The sequence below is a fragment of the Cajanus cajan genome, chromosome 10, assembly GCF_000230855.2.
Source record: "Cajanus cajan strain Asha chromosome 10, NIPB_CcT2T_4, whole genome shotgun sequence".
NCBI lineage: Eukaryota > Viridiplantae > Streptophyta > Magnoliopsida > Fabales > Fabaceae > Cajanus > Cajanus cajan.
Window position 1 is genome coordinate 50,257,169 of NC_138526.1, and position 20,202 is coordinate 50,277,370.

General features: G+C 29.8%; 2 protein-coding genes and 1 long non-coding RNA gene across 4 annotated transcripts; 1 reads left to right on the plus strand and 2 right to left on the minus strand.

Moving 5' to 3' along the window:
- Positions 1-3,107: 3,107 nt before the first annotated feature.
- Positions 3,108-8,323, minus strand: LOC109805642 (putative LRR receptor-like serine/threonine-protein kinase At1g05700). The gene is made up of 13 exons (XM_029272830.2): positions 7,817-8,323; positions 7,196-7,733; positions 6,609-7,093; positions 6,350-6,488; positions 6,169-6,240; positions 5,996-6,067; positions 5,656-5,736; positions 5,403-5,554; positions 4,716-4,948; positions 4,488-4,614; positions 4,065-4,127; positions 3,791-3,980; positions 3,108-3,691 (listed from the first exon to the last, which is right to left on the minus strand). The coding sequence occupies exons 1-13, from the start codon at positions 7,893-7,895 to the stop codon at positions 3,268-3,270; spliced, it is 2,655 nt and encodes an 884-aa protein (XP_029128663.1). The 5' UTR covers positions 7,896-8,323; the 3' UTR covers positions 3,108-3,267.
- A 164-nt stretch (positions 8,324-8,487) lies between these two features.
- On the plus strand, positions 8,488-14,110 carry LOC109806407 (uncharacterized). 2 transcript variants are annotated; one of them, XR_002240380.3, is made up of 3 exons: positions 8,488-8,757; positions 13,692-13,793; positions 13,883-14,110. It is a non-coding gene; the product is annotated as an uncharacterized LOC109806407 (long non-coding RNA). The 2 variants fall into 2 exon arrangements; XR_014429992.1 differs by lacking the exon at positions 8,488-8,757 and having other exon boundaries at positions 13,656-13,793.
- Positions 11,771-17,867, minus strand: LOC109806406 (LRR receptor-like serine/threonine-protein kinase IOS1). The gene is made up of 13 exons (XM_083065042.1): positions 17,733-17,867; positions 16,225-16,762; positions 15,555-16,030; positions 15,301-15,439; positions 15,147-15,218; positions 14,735-14,806; positions 14,421-14,501; positions 13,861-14,024; positions 13,509-13,756; positions 13,298-13,424; positions 13,069-13,137; positions 12,797-12,986; positions 11,771-12,182 (listed from the first exon to the last, which is right to left on the minus strand). The coding sequence occupies exons 1-13, from the start codon at positions 17,812-17,814 to the stop codon at positions 11,771-11,773; spliced, it is 2,670 nt and encodes an 889-aa protein (XP_082921168.1). The 5' UTR covers positions 17,815-17,867.
- Positions 17,868-20,202: the final 2,335 nt, after the last annotated feature.

Sequence of the window (20,202 nt, forward strand, 5' to 3'; positions counted from 1 at the left end):
TTTATCATAATTATTTATAAATTAAATATTAATATTTTAGAATAAATTATCAATAGATAAACATATTTTTTTATACTAAAATATAAATTATTTATCATAAATCCAAAATATAATTTATATATTTAAAAATAACTCTATTTATACAAATTTGAAATATAATTTATATATTCAAATATAATATTTATTTTTATATATAATTGATTCTAAATTTTAATTATATATAATAAAGATATATGTGCATTAGACATTCTAAAAGACTTTATTTATAATATTTTAAAAGAATTGATAACCTTGTGCATGATTGAAGGTTAAGGACGTGGAGTGAGAAAGAGTCTTGACTTGCTTGAAAGTTGAAGAGGCTATAGTTGGGCTCCTTTAATTTCTAAATTTTAGAACTTCTGTTGTGAAAAGGATCACATCTTCGACCTGGTTTTGATTATCTCCGTTCAACTTTATCTCCCAATCACTAAATTGCATGTCTCTTGAGAAATATTTCTGTGAACTCCTTCTATTGTTGAACTTGAACTCCATTTGCCACTTTTATACTTTATTTGAAACAAGATAAGGAATAAAAATAAAAATGAGAAATAGAATGAAAAAAATTATGTTATTTGGATGCATAGAAATAAAAAAAAAGTAAAATGAATTTTCACCAGTGAAAAAAAATATAAAATATATATATAATATATTTATAATTGTGTTTTTACAGCATATATTTATTATAGTTAAAAAATGTAATTTTAATATAATATATTTTTAAGATAAAATTGTTTATTGTTTTTTAAAAAATATATTATAACTTTTTATGAAAAAAAATCATTTTCCTCCCATTTAATTTGGGAGGAAAATATTTTTTATGGGTCCGTGAAAATAATTTTTTTCATCTTTATTTATCTCAAACAAATTAATGGTAAGAATACAATATTTTCAACATTTTATTCTATCTCATTCTTCCTTATTTTCTTTCACTTTATTTTCCTTTAAAGAATTTACATTTTCCTTTCCAACTAAATTTTTTCCATCAAAGTTCAAAACTGAGATGCTATTTAAGAAATTCAAACTTAATTATATTCAAATTAACAATATATTGATAACTCAAAAAGAAATATCTCTTATCCTATGTTGGTTAATATATTTAATTAAGTACAAAATTACAATTTTTCAAGTATTTTAAATATTATTCTTTAATTAAAACTAAACTTTTACCTTCATAAATTACACGATCTTTGTTTTTAAAAGATAAAACTTAAGTATAACATATAAAACATTTTCCTTTAAGAAAAACATATAAAACATATTGTATAAAGGAGGTTACGTGACACCCCATCTATCCTTCTTCACCATTTTGTTTTTCACATTCTCCATGTTTCTACAGCTTCTTCTTAATTTCTCTCATTTATTTTATATTGTATATTATATTTTATTAAATCTAATTTAAATATTATTATCACGTTATTTTCCATCACAATTTTACTAATGAACATGTAATAAGTGGACAAAATTTACTGTTTTTTTTTATAATAATAAATGATCAAAATTGTAAAATCACTATAACAAAAAAAACATTTAGTAACATTTAAAAAATGTTACCAAATTGTGTATAAATATTACTGAATTGCTTTAGTAACATATTATCAAATATTGTATATAGTCCATGTTGCTAAAGACTTTTAATAACATTTTTATATAATTAGGCAACATTTTTCAAATGTTATCAAAGTAGTTATCAATTATTATTTTTAATAATTATTATATTTAGATATTATTATCAATTATTATATTTTTATGTCTCCTAAATTTCTAGGAGTTCTTCAAGAGAAGATTAAAGATATTCTTAATTAGTCACTGGTTATATGTCAAATATCAAAGTTCATTTATCTTAAGTATAACTATATGATTATATATACTCTTTATAAGTTTTTTCATTTATTCGATGTGAGACTTTAAATATGGGTAACAATTAGAGATGAGAGAAATATACTTTTTTTTACTTGATGTGAGACTTTGATTCTAGAAGCAATTACAGTAACATTTTTCAAGAAAATGTTACAAAATAACCTATGTGACATTTTTTTACTCGATATGTGACTTTGATTTTGAAAATAATTTAAAAGAATAATATTAAAATAAAAAATGTTACTCTATCTATAATGACATTTCTAAAAAAATATATTGCAAAATAACCTATTTATTTAATATATAGTAACATTTTAACAAATGTAAGAAAGAAAATGTTACTAAAGAATTAAAATGTAGTAGTGAATTAAAAATTATGAAACTAAAATAACATTAATATTTCATTTTTCTAACTTAGGGGCATCCAGGACAGGATTTTGTGCACAAATGTTACTGATTTTAAGGAAAGAAGTTTTAAGATTTTATTTTAGTTTTCTTTATAGATTTGATTTCCCTATATTTCGAAGTCACGTGTAATTATTATGTCCACAAAACTGTTGTCATGTAAGGAAGAAACAAATATAAAATACAGTTGCCTAAATTTGTGTTGGGATATAAAGTCTCACATCGATAAATTTAGAGAAAAAATAACAACTTATAAAATATACACATACTTCAATGTAAGAGAGATTTTTTGGGTGACGACTAAAAATAAAACTCTCATAATTCAAGATTAGGTCCCTTGTTTAAGGGAAAGATTGTTGGGATAACCCTCATAACTTAAGGTTAGGTCCCTTGTTTGAGGGAAAGAAAAAATAATAACTATTGTTGAGATATTAACAAGTTTCACATCGATAAAATAAGAGAAAAAATAACAACTTATAAAACACACACATACTTCAATAAAAGAAAAGCCTTTTGGATGATGACAAAAAACAAAACCGTAAAGGCTTAGGCCCAAAGCGGACAATATCTCATCATGTGGAGTTGTGTGTGAAAAACCTTATAAAAATAACTCTTATAAAATATTAACTGTAAGAGAAATAAGAGAAATCGTAAGGCTTATGATGAGATATTAACAAGTTTCACATCGATAAAATAAGATAAATAAAAATAATTCTTATAAAAAATAACTCTTATGATGAGATATTAACAAGTTTCATATCAATAAAATAAGAGAAAAAATAAAAACTTATAAAACACACGCATACTTCAATAAAAGAAATACTTTTTGGATGATGACCAAAAACAAAACCGTAAGGACTTTGGCCCAAAACGGACAATATAGAGTTGTGTGTGAAAAACCTTATAAAAATAACTCTTATAAAATATCTCCACACACAAATACCATAAAATAACCCCAACAATTTACTATCTTTCTAGAGAGCTTTCTCCACTAATTCCATCAAAGGAGACAGTGATTAAGCTGTTCGTTGAACTCTCATGATCGTCAGATTCAGACGGAGGAGGACTCATCCTCTTTGCCAAACCCAAACATTGTTTCAGTTCATTAACTACATGGCTCATGGTTGGCCTATTAATGGAAGTGGTTGCTACACATGCCATTGCAGTGTCTAAGACCTTCTTTACGGCATCAATATCAAATTCTCCCCGTAATCTTGAATCTACAATATCACTCATCTCCCTTTCAAGTAATATAGAACTAACCCATTGAATTATGTGAGTTTTCTCTTCAGTTTTGGTTATGGCAGGTTGACCGGTAATTATCTCAAGCAAAACTATCCCAAAACTGAAAACATCACTTTTTTCCTTCAACCTATGTGATCTATTGTACCTGCAGGATAAAAATTTATATGAAACGTTGTATTCATTAAAACACTTGACTTTTGAGTTTTGCCAACAGGGTTTGACTTGAGTCAAAATAAAAACTTACTCAGGGTCAAGATATCCAGGGGTACCAGCTACCACTGTGGTCATATGGGTGTCACCTTCATCGGGGTAGATCTTTGACAACCCAAAATCAGCTAGTTTGCCCCGGAATTTTTCATTCAGTAAAATGTTTTTAGACTTCACATCTCTGTGAACAATTGGTGGATTGCAGCCATGATGCAGATACTCCAATCCTACGGTAAAAAACGTTCAACTTATATTTTGTTGCATGAAACTCTGACTTACACAAAGGAGCAAAGGATTCTTTCCATACTTACCTTCTGCAGTATCCACTGCAATTTGAAGTCGTTGGTTCCAACTCAATATATTTTTGGCTTTGCCTACATTTTTTGGGATAAACCACGGAATGCATGAATTTTAAATCAGGGCAAGAAAAAAAAAAAAGAGAAAGAAAAGACATCATTCTTGGATTATGTTGTAGAATATATAGAGAAAATTTGATTTCCGATACATACAACTGATCTTTGACTCAATTTTTAGGCTTCATCTAAATGTATCTGATTTAACTTGAATTGCTTGTTATGTTTTATCGGCATTCATCGACTGTTTAGAGGTTTTACACAGTATCTACAATTAGAAGCATTTACTTATTATCTGTGCTTTTTTATCTAGGAAAAGTGGAAATTGTAACACTCTGTGAGAAATAAAATTAAATGGATTGAAGTGATCTCAAGCACTACCTGATAAATGTTTTGCTAAGTCTCCATTAGCCATGTACTCATAGATGAGAGCCATATTTTCGCCATCGTCACAATATCCTATTAGAGAAGTCAAGAATTTATGATGAACTACAGCAAGAAGTTTGGCCTGTAAATCAGAAAGCAACAATTAATTCAGTTAACATAAATAAAATATCATTATAATATTATATATATAAGTATGATGTTATTTGAAGTTAATCATGCTACCTCTGCCTGAAATTGCAGACATCCTTGAGCTGAGGGAGAGAGCATTTTGACAGCTACCTCAGTATCTTGATCTATCCAGCCAAGGTATACTGTAGCAAATCCTCCTTTTCCCACAACCCTTTCAAAATTTCTGGTAATGCTCAAGACTTCGGCATAGGTGAATTCTTGTTTATTTGACTCTAGTTCCTCCTTTATTGTGGAATAAGCAATCTGCTTGCTCCGACGAGTTGAAACTGTGGGAAGAAACATTGTTGATGTTCATGTATAGAGAGAACATATCTGCTAATTTTTGTACATTTGTATTTATATTTGATTCACAATACAATTCTTAGATAATCTTTCCTTTATATATATCTTCAAAATAAAAAGGCAATCACAAATTAACAAAAAAAATAATTTGATTTTGATACATGGTCGTTTTTACACTGTTAAACAATTAGAAATCATGGTAGACATGACTTTTAATATAGTTATTATAAAACTCAATGATATTACCATATATGGCAATATTCATGATTGGATGACAATGTACAAAATCCTTCCCATCACTATTATTTTGAAATTTGAATCAAACTAATGAAATCTTTGCCACCCATACTCAAATTAGGATAAATTATCTTCTTTTTTTTTTCTCTCTTTTTATTTTCCTTCCCTCATTGTGAATAGAATATAAAGACAACATGGTACCTTGTCTCGTTTTGTATATGCATAAAGAAATCACAGTTATCACTAGTATAATGAAAGCTCCACCGAGAGATGCCACCAGTGAAACTACAACCTTATTCCCATTCTTCTTGTTGCATGAACCGGGGGCGCAAAGATTTGGATTTCCACCAAAACTTGAATTTACAATTGAAAAAAAATGAACATGTTACGAAATAAATGAATAGCTCATGGGAAATGAAGTCCTAACAGAAGCAGGGCATAATCTAAAACATACTCGGATTCAAGCAAACCATTCTTTGAACGTACAATGAGTTGCGTTGGAATTGTTCCTGATAGTTGATTGCCTCCTAGGTTTCTTCAATCAAGGAAAAAATAAATCATTTATACATGCTTTCATAATTTAAAAAAAAATACACAAATTAAAAAAAAAATTCTATGGAGAGGTAGACCAGTTGAGGTTTTTTACAGTAAGATGCACGTTGGCATTCTTACTATGTTTTTTAAACAATTCAAGCAACAAAGTTAATTAAAAATCAATTTCACCTTGGATGTTTTGGCCTTTCGAAAGCTCTATCTCTTTATAGAATATATCCTAATCAAAGTAGTTGACTTACAGAACTCGTAAGAAGCGTAGTTGATGTAGGAATTCAGGCACGACCCCAGTCAAATTGTTGTGTGACAAATCCCTAAAATGGGAACAATTTTTACTCAGCAGTATGAGCAAGCATCATTTTGTTATCATCAACTATATAGCTTGCTATTTGTATTGACAGATTCAGCGACTTACAAATATTCTATGGACTGCAGATTGGATATGCCATGAGCTATATTTCCAATTAAACCACTGGAAGATAAGTTCCTAAAAGCATGGTTGTAAGGTTCATTAATATTATTGAAGATAAACTATAAATTGCAGTTAAAAGTTAAAACTAAAGGATCAAAATATGTGTAAATTGTGCCAAACTCACAAGTATATGATCCTTGGTGAACCAGATTCAGCATAGCTGCAGTTAATACCATCCCACAAGTAAGTCCGTGGAGTACAAGGATCTCCTTGCCAGTTTCTCTTGATCCCATAGATTGACTTGACATTTATGATACCATCAACTAGTATCGAAAATAAAAGCAGGTCAGGTAGAAAATATAGTACTACGAATAATAATAAGAGGTAGTGCATGTGGATGATGACGTGTATGGTCTGCAAAATCAACTTATCCAAGAACATACCATCTGTTTGATATGTTTCTGATTGTGAGAAGTTTTTTGCCATGTATATCTCAATGCCATTGAGGAGAGGTGGAAGAGTTGATCTACTAGTTTTGTTGATCCAAAGTTCCAACGGACGTTCACTTGAAATAGCTGCATAATACACGCTCTGCAGGTACAAAGGATTGATCGGAGCATTATTTAAAATCTCCCCATCTACAAAAATGTTGAACTCTCTAATTTCAGTTGCCTGGAGCTTCTGAATTTCAGCAGAGTACATGTACACATAACATGAGGAGGAGGCATTATTCTTGGGGAGGAAGCGGAAATTTATATCACCATTGACATTTGCTGGAATTGCTGCAGTTTCCATGACAACAGAGGGTGGCAATGGTAAAAAATTATATGAAATAGCATCTTGATCTATGGTGAGGGTGGTATCTATCTTTCTCCAGTCAATTGAGTTATAAGGTGTCCACATTCTATCATAGACATCATCTGGATATCTTTGGGAAAGGAAAAATAGGGAAAAACATAAGAGAACATTATTATTATATTAAAAGTGGTAGTTCCATGATATAACTTGGTTATATTGTAACATGGCTCACCTGATTATTTCACCATCATGTAAGCCTACATCATACCGTGCCAATAGCTCCAAATAGTTAGCTAGATAGGCATCACCGTTAAGAACTCTAAGCTCCAAAACTGAAATAAAAGGTGTACCCTTGTGCGTGTTGAATAAACAAACATGAGCATAATCTGATGAAGCAGCATAAATGATTTCCTTGGTGACTACACTAGATACATCCTCAAACACCACAGATCCCCACCACCTGTCTCCAAGATAGATATCAAATTCAGGAAGAAAGTCTTTTCCATCATAATTTCCATATGCAAACCTGGCCCTCAATAAATATTTTTTGTCACTTCCTTGAGGAACAACAAGGGTATAGCAGTTCCTGGTTCTATCTGGGAAGCTTCTAACTTTCCAGAATTGCCTGTCAAGGGAAGCCTTATATTTAGGTGATATGCTGTGGCTTACACCACTGTCTGTGAAATTGACATCCGAAGAGTAATAGATGGAAGTAGTTTCATCTGTGTAGCTTGGTTCATCCACAAGTCCACAATCAATACTAATGAAGGCTGCAAAAGGTGAAATATTAAGTTATGAGAACGATAAGCAGTTGTAGGATTCATGACAATAAGATGAGATGAGGCTACCAAACCTGATTGATTCTGAGCATGAACAATGATAGGAAGAGTTAAAGAGAGTTGAAACATGAGAAGTAGAAAGCGTCCTTTCATTCCTAAACTCTGTATAGTAAATTGTAAAGTTGTTAATGATTGAAATTGAAGTCTCCTGGTTATGTTTAGAAGAATGGAAGATAACAATGCATTTACAAGAATGATTGAGCTTAATCATTCAATGGTGGTACTTATTTTAATCTCCATAAGGGTTATGCTAAAGTCAAGTTTTGCTTCTTATTGAATTCTGTCACGCTTTCTTTGCTATCCGAAGCTTCCCAGTTGAATTGTCCTAGTCGCATCAACACATTTCTTTGCTTTATTATTATTGTATTGGATGAATAGACTTTCATTGATCTTCTGCACCGTACTATTTGACCCAAATTTTCAAACATCCTATTATTAATTTTACTTATCTATAGCATAGGAGGCTTGTCTTATATATATCAAAATCAATACTATCGACTAATATATATAAGTCAACAAACGAGACTTTTTTGTGTCCACATTTATTAGAATATTATACTTTTCAATCATTAAGTTACTTTTTGTGTACACATTTATTAGATTATTATATTTTTCAATTATTAAAAAATTAAAATGAAGAATTCTATTAGTAATTTTTTATTTATTTTTATAATTACTCACTTTATTATCTTTTGTTTTTTAAAATAAATATCAAAAGAAGAAAATTAATGAAGCGCATCTTTTTCCCCCTGCTAAAAATAAAGAACAATTTTATGAATATCAAAAGAAGAAAAGCAACGGAAAAACAAGAGAGAATGAAACTCCAGCATGATCACGCGAGGCTTGAGTTGCAGAGCCATGAGAGAAAATCGAATGGAGCGAAGTCGTTAAGTGTTAACCGTGAAATTCAATCCTAGGGTTTTCGTTTAGGCCCTATCTCATCTTCGATTCTCTGGTACGTATAATTCTCCTTCTTCTAGTCCGAATTCCAGTTCCTTCACTCTTTTGCGGCGGATTTGTGATTTCGGTAGTTGTTCTTTCTGCGTTGATGCGCGTCTTGAATGATTCAGCTGATTTTGGATGTAAGTGTAGAAACGTTTACATCCGCTGACATTTAAAGGTTATTTTAAATTACATTTGTTCAAATACGAACGCAAAGTAGAAATAGCTTATTTTACAAATCGTATTCAAGGAGTAATAATTATACATTGATATTCATTCCTCATTATTTTTCTTTTTGCACACTCCGGTTCAATCACCGATCCTAAACAGAATCACATATGCAGGACAAGTGTAGTATTTAATTAAGGGATGAATTGGATTAGGATTTCAAAGAATTTTTTTTATTAGTTTAAGATTTTATAAGATTTTAAAAGACTTATTTTGAATAAAAATATCTATTGATATTCAATCAGAATTTTATGTCACTTAAAAACAATCAAGTAGTATAAGAGTTATAAAAAAAATTGAATTATAAAACGAGGAGAGATAAGAGTAACAAACTCAAAGGAAGGAGAGAGATAATAGTTTTTATGCTGAAAGGGTTTTTCCTCCCATTAAGGTCTATTTTCATCTCATTCTACTCACATAAATTTTTCATATATATATATATATATTTATATAAAAGATCATGATATCAATTTCATCTTTCACATTTTCCTTTTCTTTACGTGTTATAAAAAAAATTATCACTTAAAAGTTGAAATTTCAAGTGTTTTATTTGTGTTATATAAAGGAACAAATTCAATTAAATAGAATAAAATAGAGAAAGTCAATTGAAGAGAACGAATAGAAAAATAGAGCAAGTCAATGACACTGTCATTTACATATCGGAGTTTTGCAAAATAAGAGAATGAAATAGGAACAATACTATAATATTATATATGAGCAATAAACAATAGTGCAATATTATTAGTAGAGAAAAAATGGAGAACACAAGAGCATAAAAAAAAATGAAAAACCCACTTGAAAATTCTTAAAGCACTTGAAAAATCACTTCAAACAATCCTTCGAAATCTGATGGATTTGGATGAGATTGTTTTATGAATTTGGTATTTATAGATAACACTATAAAGCCCTTCAAAATCACTCTAACACAACAATCCTTTAAATCCTTATATTTTTGAATATCAATAGATTGTTTTTAAGTTGTAAAAAATCTCAAGTGAATACCAATGAATTTTAATAGACTCTTTAAAAAATCTTAAAAATCTAGATTGAATACCACTTGATTATTTTTAAGTGACATAAAATCCTGATTGAATACCAATGAATTTTTTTACTCAAAAAAAATCTTTTAAAATCCTATGAAATCCTAAACCAATATACCCCCCTAAAGTTCAAAATGTCAATGCAAATTCTATTCTACCTTATCATTTTTTCCAAAAGAATTCAACATATTAAAATGACATTAATTTCTTAAATACTTATATATATATATATATATATATATATATATATATATCATGATATTTAGTTTTTCAAAGTTTAAATAATTTTATTATTAAATATTTTTATAATATAGAATATTCAAAATGTAATCTTAAATATGGATGTAAGCGGTTATGAGTAATCTGTGAACTCGAACTTACTAGTCAAATCAATTAATGAGTCTGGACTGAATTTTTTTAGTGTTAGGATCAAACTTGACCCGATAAAAATCCAACATTTTATGTGTCGAGTAATAGGCTTTTTTGTTTTAACTCGTGATTAGGGATGATAATAGATTAGACCTTAAACAAGGACTTATGGCTTAACCTATTTAATAAAAAGACCAAATTTAACCTTTTAAAAAAATCTATTTATATAAAACGATCAGACTTAACTATAGAAAAGTCTATCAATTATGATAGGTCAACCTATTTATATTATATAATATGATAAAAATTAATATATTATTAAAATAAAAATAAATAAATAAATTTATAAAATAAAAATAAATTATCAATATTTAAAATATTTTTTATACAATTTTTATTATTATAGGAATTATAAGTTTATGACCTTTGCATGAGTATACATCAATGTACATGATTACACATGTATTGTCCCTTCAACAGAAAATTATTCAAAATTTTCTCCTATATTTCTTTTAAAATTTAAATTTTAATAATATTTTCCATTTGAAAAAATATAAACCAAAATTTTAAAGCACAGAGTCATAAGTTAAGTATATATATATATATATATATATATATATATATATATATATATATATATTATACATAAAAATTATAATAATGATAACATATTCTAATTTAAAATCGTGTACATGTTATATACATATATTTTTTTAATGGTGCAACTCCATTTATATTGGCATTCAACCTAAATACCAACAATATAAAATATTTTATGGTGCAACTCCTTTTGTATTGGCATTCAATCTAAATATCAATAATATAAAATATATTTAGTAGATAAATTTGTCTTTTAAATACGTAGTTAGAGCTTTGATCCTTATTCTGCTCGTATGAATAAATATTATATTAAAAAAGAACAACTATTAAATTTTGATCTCACTATCTCGAGGATCTAGTCACTGTCTGTCATGAATACCGTGATTTAGAAAAGAAATTCAATGTAAGTGAAGTTATAACAATATATATTATTAAAATATGAAATTGCATTCATTCAAATAAGAATGATCAGTAAAAAAGAAGGCTTATTTATAAATCGCATCAAATGATAAAAAAGATTATACACAGATATTCGTTCCTCATCATTTATTTATTTTTCTTCTATATTTACACACTCCATTTCAATCATCAATCCAAGCACAGAGCCACATGAAGGACAAGTATATATAACACCTAGACAAGTATCTCTCGGAAAACATACATTCAAATTAAAGCGCATATTCACAACTTGTGCAACGTCACTTTTCCCTTGTATGAGGCTTGATCTCGTTCTGGCATTGCAAGAGGAAAATCATGTTATATATGATTATAGTCATCTTAAGCAATAGTTTACCTGGCCTGGGGAATAAATTCGATATTCAGATTCATGGTGACTGGTTTAATTGAATCTGTAGTATCGGCACTGCTATGTTTAGTTCGAGCTAATTCCATTGCTAAAGACTCCTTCAATTCAATCACTATCACACTTGTAATTGGCCTTTTGTTGAGATTTGGAGACACACAAGCTGTTGCTATTTCCACTGCTTTCCAAACTGAATTGGTATCAAAATCTCCTTCTAACCTTGAGTCAACAATGGCTTTGATATCCCCTTGCGCAACCAACGAGCTAACCCATTCACTTATGTGAATATTTTCTCCATCCCTGGTCGCTATCACTGGTTGACTTGTGATTATCTCCAAAAGAACAACACCAAAACTATAAACATCGCTCTTCTCCGTTAATCTATTGGTTATGAAATATCTGCAAGACAAAAAAAAAAAGTTTATGTTTGTAACTCAACCTTACAAATCTAACTTATAAAATGAGGATTGCTCCATTATTATATACATCATTATGACCTTTTAGTTTTATTTGAAGTGAGATCTTTAACATATCTCCTTACACCGACTAAACATCTTGAGTATGAAATTTGTAAGAATAAGTATTCACAGATAGTCTGATTGGAGGTGACACGGTAGATCTAACAATAATTAATAATCGTCAGGATATAGACTCTGAAATGCTCATATATCATTTTAATAAGTGAGAATGAGCCTAACTCATTTTTACAAAATTGGTTTGTAAAATGAGATTATTCTCCACTTATATACAATCTTATGCCCTTATCACTAGTTGATATGGAATCTTTAACACATCCCTCTCATGCCAAGAACAAAACATATTGAGCATGAAGTTTGCAAGACTGAACATCTATAAGTAGTCCAATATCATGTTAAAAAAGTAGATTAAAAGTTTAATTCAACCTTACAAAACTAATTTATAAGGCTAAAAATGTCCAAATGTGCCAATAACTTGTATATCCACATAGAAACACTCACTAAAATGAGGGATAGGACAGTAACAGAAGTACTTACTCAGGGTCCAAGTAACCAGGAGTACCAGCAACAACAGTTGACACGTGAGTTCCCCCTTCTGTTGGGATCATTTTGGATAGACCAAAATCAGATAATTTTGCTTGGAACTTCTCATCCAACAAGATGTTTGTAGATTTTACGTCTCTGTGGATTATAGGTGGCTTACAACCAGTTTGCATATATTCCAATCCTGATATTGGATTTAATGCAAGCATATTAAGAAGGGAAAATTGGAGTTAACAAAACACATAATTTTAAGTTTACTTTCTGACCCAAGGCTGCATCCACTGCTATACGAAGTCTTTCTTCCCAGGTGAAGAATTTTGTTTTGCTGTGTTTACCTGTAGAAAATTTGTACATGTGTTTTGTCGACTAAAAGTCAGTCTTATCATATATGATATATATAGTTGTCCCTTCAGGAAAAATTCAGAATACAAAACTTGTATAGAATTTAATTTGCACAAGCTTTTCGCAGGAAATTAATTTTATTTGGGAACCAACCAGAGAGATGTTCTTGTAAGTTTCCATTAGCCATGTACTCATATATGAGACCCTTATGGGTTTCTTCATTACAATAACCAACAAGGGAGGTCAAATTTTTGTGATGAACCCTCATTAGAAGGTTAACCTGCAAATCAAAATCACAATCATTTTTAACCATATATATTTAATGCTGAGCTCAAAAACCTAATGTAAAGTGATAAAATATTACCTCTGCTTGAAATTGTTGATAACCATGACCAGATGACGGGGAAAGCATTTTCACTGCGACTGGAATCTCATCAATATGGCCCAGATAAACTGTTCCAAATCCTCCTTTACCAAGTGTTGTATTGAAATTGTTGGTGATTTTAAGGATATCAGAGTATGAAAATATTTGTTTTTTGAATTGCAGGAATGAATCATCTTGTTCGGTGTATTGTGGTGAGATCTGACTTTGATCCTTTTCTACCATCAAAGCTGTTAAATATCATACAATAGTTTCGAAAACAAACAGGTTACAATTGAATTTGCTTGGCAAATTATCAATAAAATTTACGAATATTTTATCATTGTGGCATCACCTTTGGATTTTCTCCTTTTAAGGGTCCACAATATTGCTGCCACGACCACCAAAAGGATTACAACCCCGCCAACTGATGCTACTATGGGTGTGACAGTGTTCTTCTTCTTCTTTTTCTTCTCGTTGCATTGATCAGATTCACATAGATACGGATTTTGGTCCACACTAGGATAGAAATCACGGCAGATTTATGTTTTAACACTCTGTAAACCTTACAAGTCATTGATAATTTAAAAAGATACTTCAATTCATTTTACTTGTGCCGAAATATTCTGTGTATCAACAACTGTCTATGGAAAAACATAGGTGACACCGTTGGTTAACATGAGAACTAACAGAGAATTTTCGGATTCAAATATTCTTGTGGGGTATAATTTGGTGTAATCCATGATCCGTTGAATAAAAAACAATATAGAAATAGCAAGTGTGATTAAAAGATAACTGCAAAATATTGAATAGAGATAAAGAAGATTTATGTAGAAAACTAAAATAAAACTAATTGATAATCGTCACCATAAATAACGATATTACGAATTTGAGAATTTTCAGTATGCTCCGTACCTTAGTGACAGGGAACCTTCCTTAGATTTTTCAACAAGTGCCGAGGGAATTAAACCAGAGAGGTTATTACTGTTCAAAATTCTGCCAAAACACGGAAACTATAATATTTGAGAATGCTAGAATTTATTAAAAACTATAAAATAATGAGACCCTGTTGTGAATTCGTAATAAATTTCAAGAATGAATTTTAGATGGTGCGATACTAATATGTCTCATTATCCTTTTTCATTTTCTGCTATAGAGGAATCACATAGTTGTTAAAGTAACTTATTTATTTATATTTTTATGGTGAAATAGTAAATGAAGTAACTTACAAGATCTTTAAGTGTTGTAATTGAGACAGAAAATTAGGAATTTCACCGTTTAAGCTATTGTTTGATAAATCCCTACAAAACAAATAACTTGCCTCTTTATAAACATGTTTAAACATATAAGAATATAGTAGAAAGAATGAAAAGATCTAAAATAAGTGTCACACTTTTTACAGTGATAACCAATCAATATTTGTACAATTTACAAAATAATTATTATAAAAATTAACAAATTTATCTCATATAATTTGTAACTGGATCACCATACAAAGATCTTTTACACTTGATCTTAGCCAAAAGGCCGAGAAAGGTACGATCTTTTATACTAATAATGCATAAGCTATTTACTCTTAAAATAGAAAAGGTTTTTTCTGGTTTCATCATTTATTGGAGCAGGTGAAACAAATAAACTCACAACTTCTCCAACATGGTGAGCTTTGAAATTGAAGGGTCTATCTTTCCAGACAATCCACTTGAAGATAAATTCCTGTTTTGCATAACTTTTAGTTATACACGTTATCGTTCCAGTTATATAAAGCTGTAATATTAATTTGAGAAGCATGACTTACAAAGTTGTGATTCTAGGGGACTCTTTTCTAGGATAAGAACAATTCAGACCATGCCACAAGTAGGCTACAGGGGCGCATGGATCACCTTGCCAATCCCTTGTCAACCTATAAACTGACTTGATGGTGGTAATCGCATCATCTTATTTTTTTTTTAATGCAAAAAAGGGTAAAGGGTAGTTAAGATCACATATAATAGTGTAATCCAAACAAATGGATATAAAATATATATGACAAATCATATTTTCATGGCATACCATCTTCTTGGAATGTATCTAATTGCGGGAGGTCTATTACTCTGTAAATCTCAATGGCATTGATGATGGGAGGAAGGGTTGAATTTTTGGTCTTTTCAAGTGAATATATAATTTCTTTCCCACTGGTGCCTGACGAGCTATATAAAGTGGTGACAAGCTGATACCGTGGAGAAAAATTTGGATACCTTGAGTTACCATTTTGCATGATGTTGAATTCTCTTGTCTGATTTGTGGCCAACAATTGAATTTCCATGAAGTGTAAGTAAACATAGAATTGATCAGTTTGAGCTTCTGGCTCCCAGCTTATCACCAATGGAGCACTAGCATTTACTGGTGTAACTGCAGTGCTCATGACAATAGCTGGCGGTTTGTATATGTTCTGATCTAAAGCATCAGCAGGAATCGAAGCACTTATTTGTGTCCAATCTTTGTTGTCACCATAGGACCAGAAGCGATCATATACATCATCCTTGTACCTGTCAGGAAATCAAAACGAAACAAAACATAACTTTGAATACAAAATATCGAGAACATGTTTGAATACAAGTTATAAATACAAGAGTTTTTAAGAATTTTTCTATTTTTTTAATATTTTTTTAGTAGAAAAATTTTCAATTTTTTTTTTAATTTTGTATTTAAATAGACTCTAAATTCAAAAGTATGGGTTCACCTGTAGCCTTTGTTTGAACCTAAATCCCCCCTGTAGTAAGTTTCCAATGAATATGATCTAAATTCAGTGACATAAATATCATTTGTCAAAGTTCTCAATTCTATGGCTGATATAAATGGTGTGCCCTTGCCTATGTCAACCAGACAGATTTGTACGTAATCATGTGATGGTACATGTATGATTTCCTTCCTTCGCGAAAGGGATTCATTGTATATAATCACTGTATCCCACCGGTTAGCCCCAAGAAGAAGATCAAACTGTGGTAACTTTTTTAGGTCATCATAGTTTCCGTACAAGAAAAAAGTCTTGATCATATAATTAGAGCCTCTTGTGATGTTTATTTTGTAGCAGTTCCTTATTCCTTCAGGAAAGCTTCTGACACTCTTCAGTGGCCGTATATAGTCATTTCCCAGTTCAGGTGCTATTGTCCCACTCACACCCGTACTTATGAAATTTGCATCTGAAGTGTAATTTATGCCTGTTGATGAGTCAGTATAGTTCTCATCTGCTGGAGCTCCGCAATCTATGCTGATAAATCCTAAAACATCATAATAAATGCATATATGCATCAGATTTGAGCATTACTAGAATTTCTCTTATTACATGCGATTTTTTTTACAAATTTTTATGAAAAATTCTTAGGAAATGTTATTCCAACAAGTTTTTCTGCAAAATTTTATTTGCAAGTAATACTTTCGTGAATAATATATTTTTTTAAGAAAAAAATTTGCAGGAAAGTTTCCTGTGAGTTTTTTCGCAAGAAATTCTGCAGAAATATTTTTTACGAAAAAAATTAAAGAAATTACTATAAATTCTATCGATAATTCTTATGCTCACAATGAATTCATTCGAAACATTTGTTTCCATGCCTACAACATGCGATACATAACCTTTTAAATTCTAAAATTGTAGAATATAAGCCTAACACTCAATTATACAAATCATCTTATAAGGTAAGTGTTCCTCCAACTTATATACTCTTTAATTGTTTTATTTTCAATCGATGTGAGACTTGAAGTTTTTTTAAAATATTAAACTTATAAATTTAAATATATTTTTTATTTTTTCTGCAGATTAAAATTTGCAGAAAAATCCGTAGGAAAGTTACCTGCAAAATTTTTCTACTATGTAGTAAACATTACTTGCGAATTTATTTTTGCAAGAAAATCTGCAAAAAAACAAAATAAAATTCTTACAATATTTTTTGTAAATTTTTATCATGAAAAAAAATTTCTATGATCATTAAAATTGTAACAAAATTTGCAAACATTTCTTGCAAATTATTTTTCACAAAAAAATTTGTAAGAAATATCTGTAAATTATTTTTCGCAAATAAATTCGTAAAAAAAATTTATGAAATTATTATTATAAGAAAATTCACAAAAAAAATTTGTAAATATTATTTTGTAGAAAAATTCGCAAGAAAATAACACTTTTTTAACATTGGAGGCTGCAGCTAAAGTTTTATTAAATAATGATATAATCAAGTTAATGTTTTGTTATCAAACCTGATTGGTCCTGAGCATGAATCAGAACAGCAAGAACTAGAACTCCTAGAAAACCAACAAGGAAACAACTCCACATTCCCATTTCTTATCAGCTTCTGCCTTCTTGCTTTGAAGTAGAATGTGACTAATATGAGATTGCCTTGTTCTGACTTATATACTAGAAAAGGGTTTGTGATTTGGCGACGTGGTCAATTTTCAACATGGAGGTAAGTCTAACAAGTTTTTGTACTTCTTTAATATATTTTGTCCCTTTCCATTTTAGTCTAATTGCTCATTCTTCATTGCAGCTAGCGCATGTGGTAGTAGGTACATCCACTTGCTTAACTTAAAAATTCATGTCATGCTCATCACTTGTCACTCATGCACTTGCATCATAAGACTAATACTACATTCACTGGCCAACCAATGTAAACGGAAATAAAATCTACTTAAAAACATATCAATGGACGCATCTTAACTAGTATCAAATTAAGAAGAAAATGTCTACGTATATGCATGTGCTGTGAACTTTATATATATTTGGAAATATGAAAGGCTTTTGAAATCCGGTCGGTGTTTACTGACCTGATCCAACAATCTTATAATAATCCCATTTGCTGATAGAACCTACAAATAATGCAATTATACATGTCTCACGTTTTATGCTATCTCGTCCTGTAATTGAGGGATATAAATGTACAAGGTACTACTTATAAAAAGAGTAGTGGCTAACATTTCTAAGTAGGCACACTAACTGCCATATACACTCCCAACCTAACACAATGATTTTGTGTATTGAGTGTTTTTGTAAGTACTCATCCCTCCAACCACTCAAGTTTTGGACAAAAAATATTCGAGCTTACAAAGCTGAAGGAGAGAAAACCATGGAACTTAACCTTTTGATTTAGTAAATTATTTGTACAAATCCACCTTGAAGAGTTAGGCTATTGGTGGTTTTCAAGTTAAATTTTCCAGAATCACATTGAAATACGGCTAATGTAATTTTAGATAAATATTTAAGCCATTATTTAAAATATAAACAACTAAAATAAATTTTGATTCTAAGATGAAAGAAAAAAATTATCCTGTAATAAATTAAATGTGTCCACAAGGTCAACCATTTTAACAGTATAGAGTTGTGTTAAGATTTGCATCTCCAAGCAATCATTCATTCTATTATCTTTGAGGTTGATTGCAAGTCACTGTAGATATTTTTTCTTTCAACACACTAGGAAGTTCTTAATTTTATTTTATTTTGACAAAATGCAAATATCCTTTAATATCTATTCCAAATTTGATAGTGAGTTATGTTATAAGACGAACATATCAAGTGGTCAATTCTTTAATTAAGACATTTAGATTTTATGTGTTATTAATTATTTGTTCGAACGTACTTCAACCTTATTTTATTTATAATATTATCAAGAATGAAATAAAGCAAATTTCTTTTTGAAGAAATAATTGCATCTAGTTATTTATTTAAATTATAATATAGAAGTTGAAGTAATTTACATGTTATCTTGTTATAATTTTTTATGAATAAAAAGAATCAAAACATTTTCTACTTCCGTGGCTTTTAAGACACGGTGCAGCGGAAAATGAGGTATAACTCAATAACTCATTCTCTTCGGGTCCATTTTTATAGGGATAAAGCATATTTTCAATCACTACTTTATATCCAAGTCAAAGATTGAAGCCTAATCATTGGTTAAGGATTACGAGTGTAGAACTAGTTTTCCCAAAGATCTTTAGTATTTTCTTTTATTCATCAAAATTACAATTACAATGATAACAACAGAAATTAAACTTTGGACAACCCTTGATGTTATTTAAAGTTATATGAGCCATGGTATTTCATTTTTTTTAGTTACGTATAGTTTAATTAAGACAAGATACAATCTCATGCACAATGAGATAATCACCAACTTCTTTAAAATTTTTTAGTAAGATTACAAATGATCTACCACATCTCAAGTGTAAGTTCACCTCAAGTGTAAGTTCACATCAAAGGATATAAATCATAAGAAAAATCGAATTCAGTTCCTCGTCAAGAGGCATGAGAGTGCTCCTACTAAGCCTCTACATCTTTTATACTCGAGGTTGATGTTCAAGTGTATCCTCCTAATCTTTTGCTGAGAGGATATGACAAAGTGTCTAGTCGAGTAACCCATCACTAATACCTCTACTTGTAAAATAACTAGACACTTATCCAACTCAAAATCATGTTTGATACAAAATCTAGTTATAAATGATCATGATCGGATCGCACACCAAAATAAAATATATAATAATGGGTAAGTTTCTACAAATTTTTGAGATTTTCAGGACCTATAAAGGCACAATAGTTAGGTATAAAATCCTCATTCTAAAATAAAGATAAAATAGAATACATTTTTGAATGCTTTGACTTTAAACAAATGACTAGGTTATCTCTGATGCATTTTCCAAACTACAACAAAAACGAAGGGATTTAATCAACTATGCTACCCTT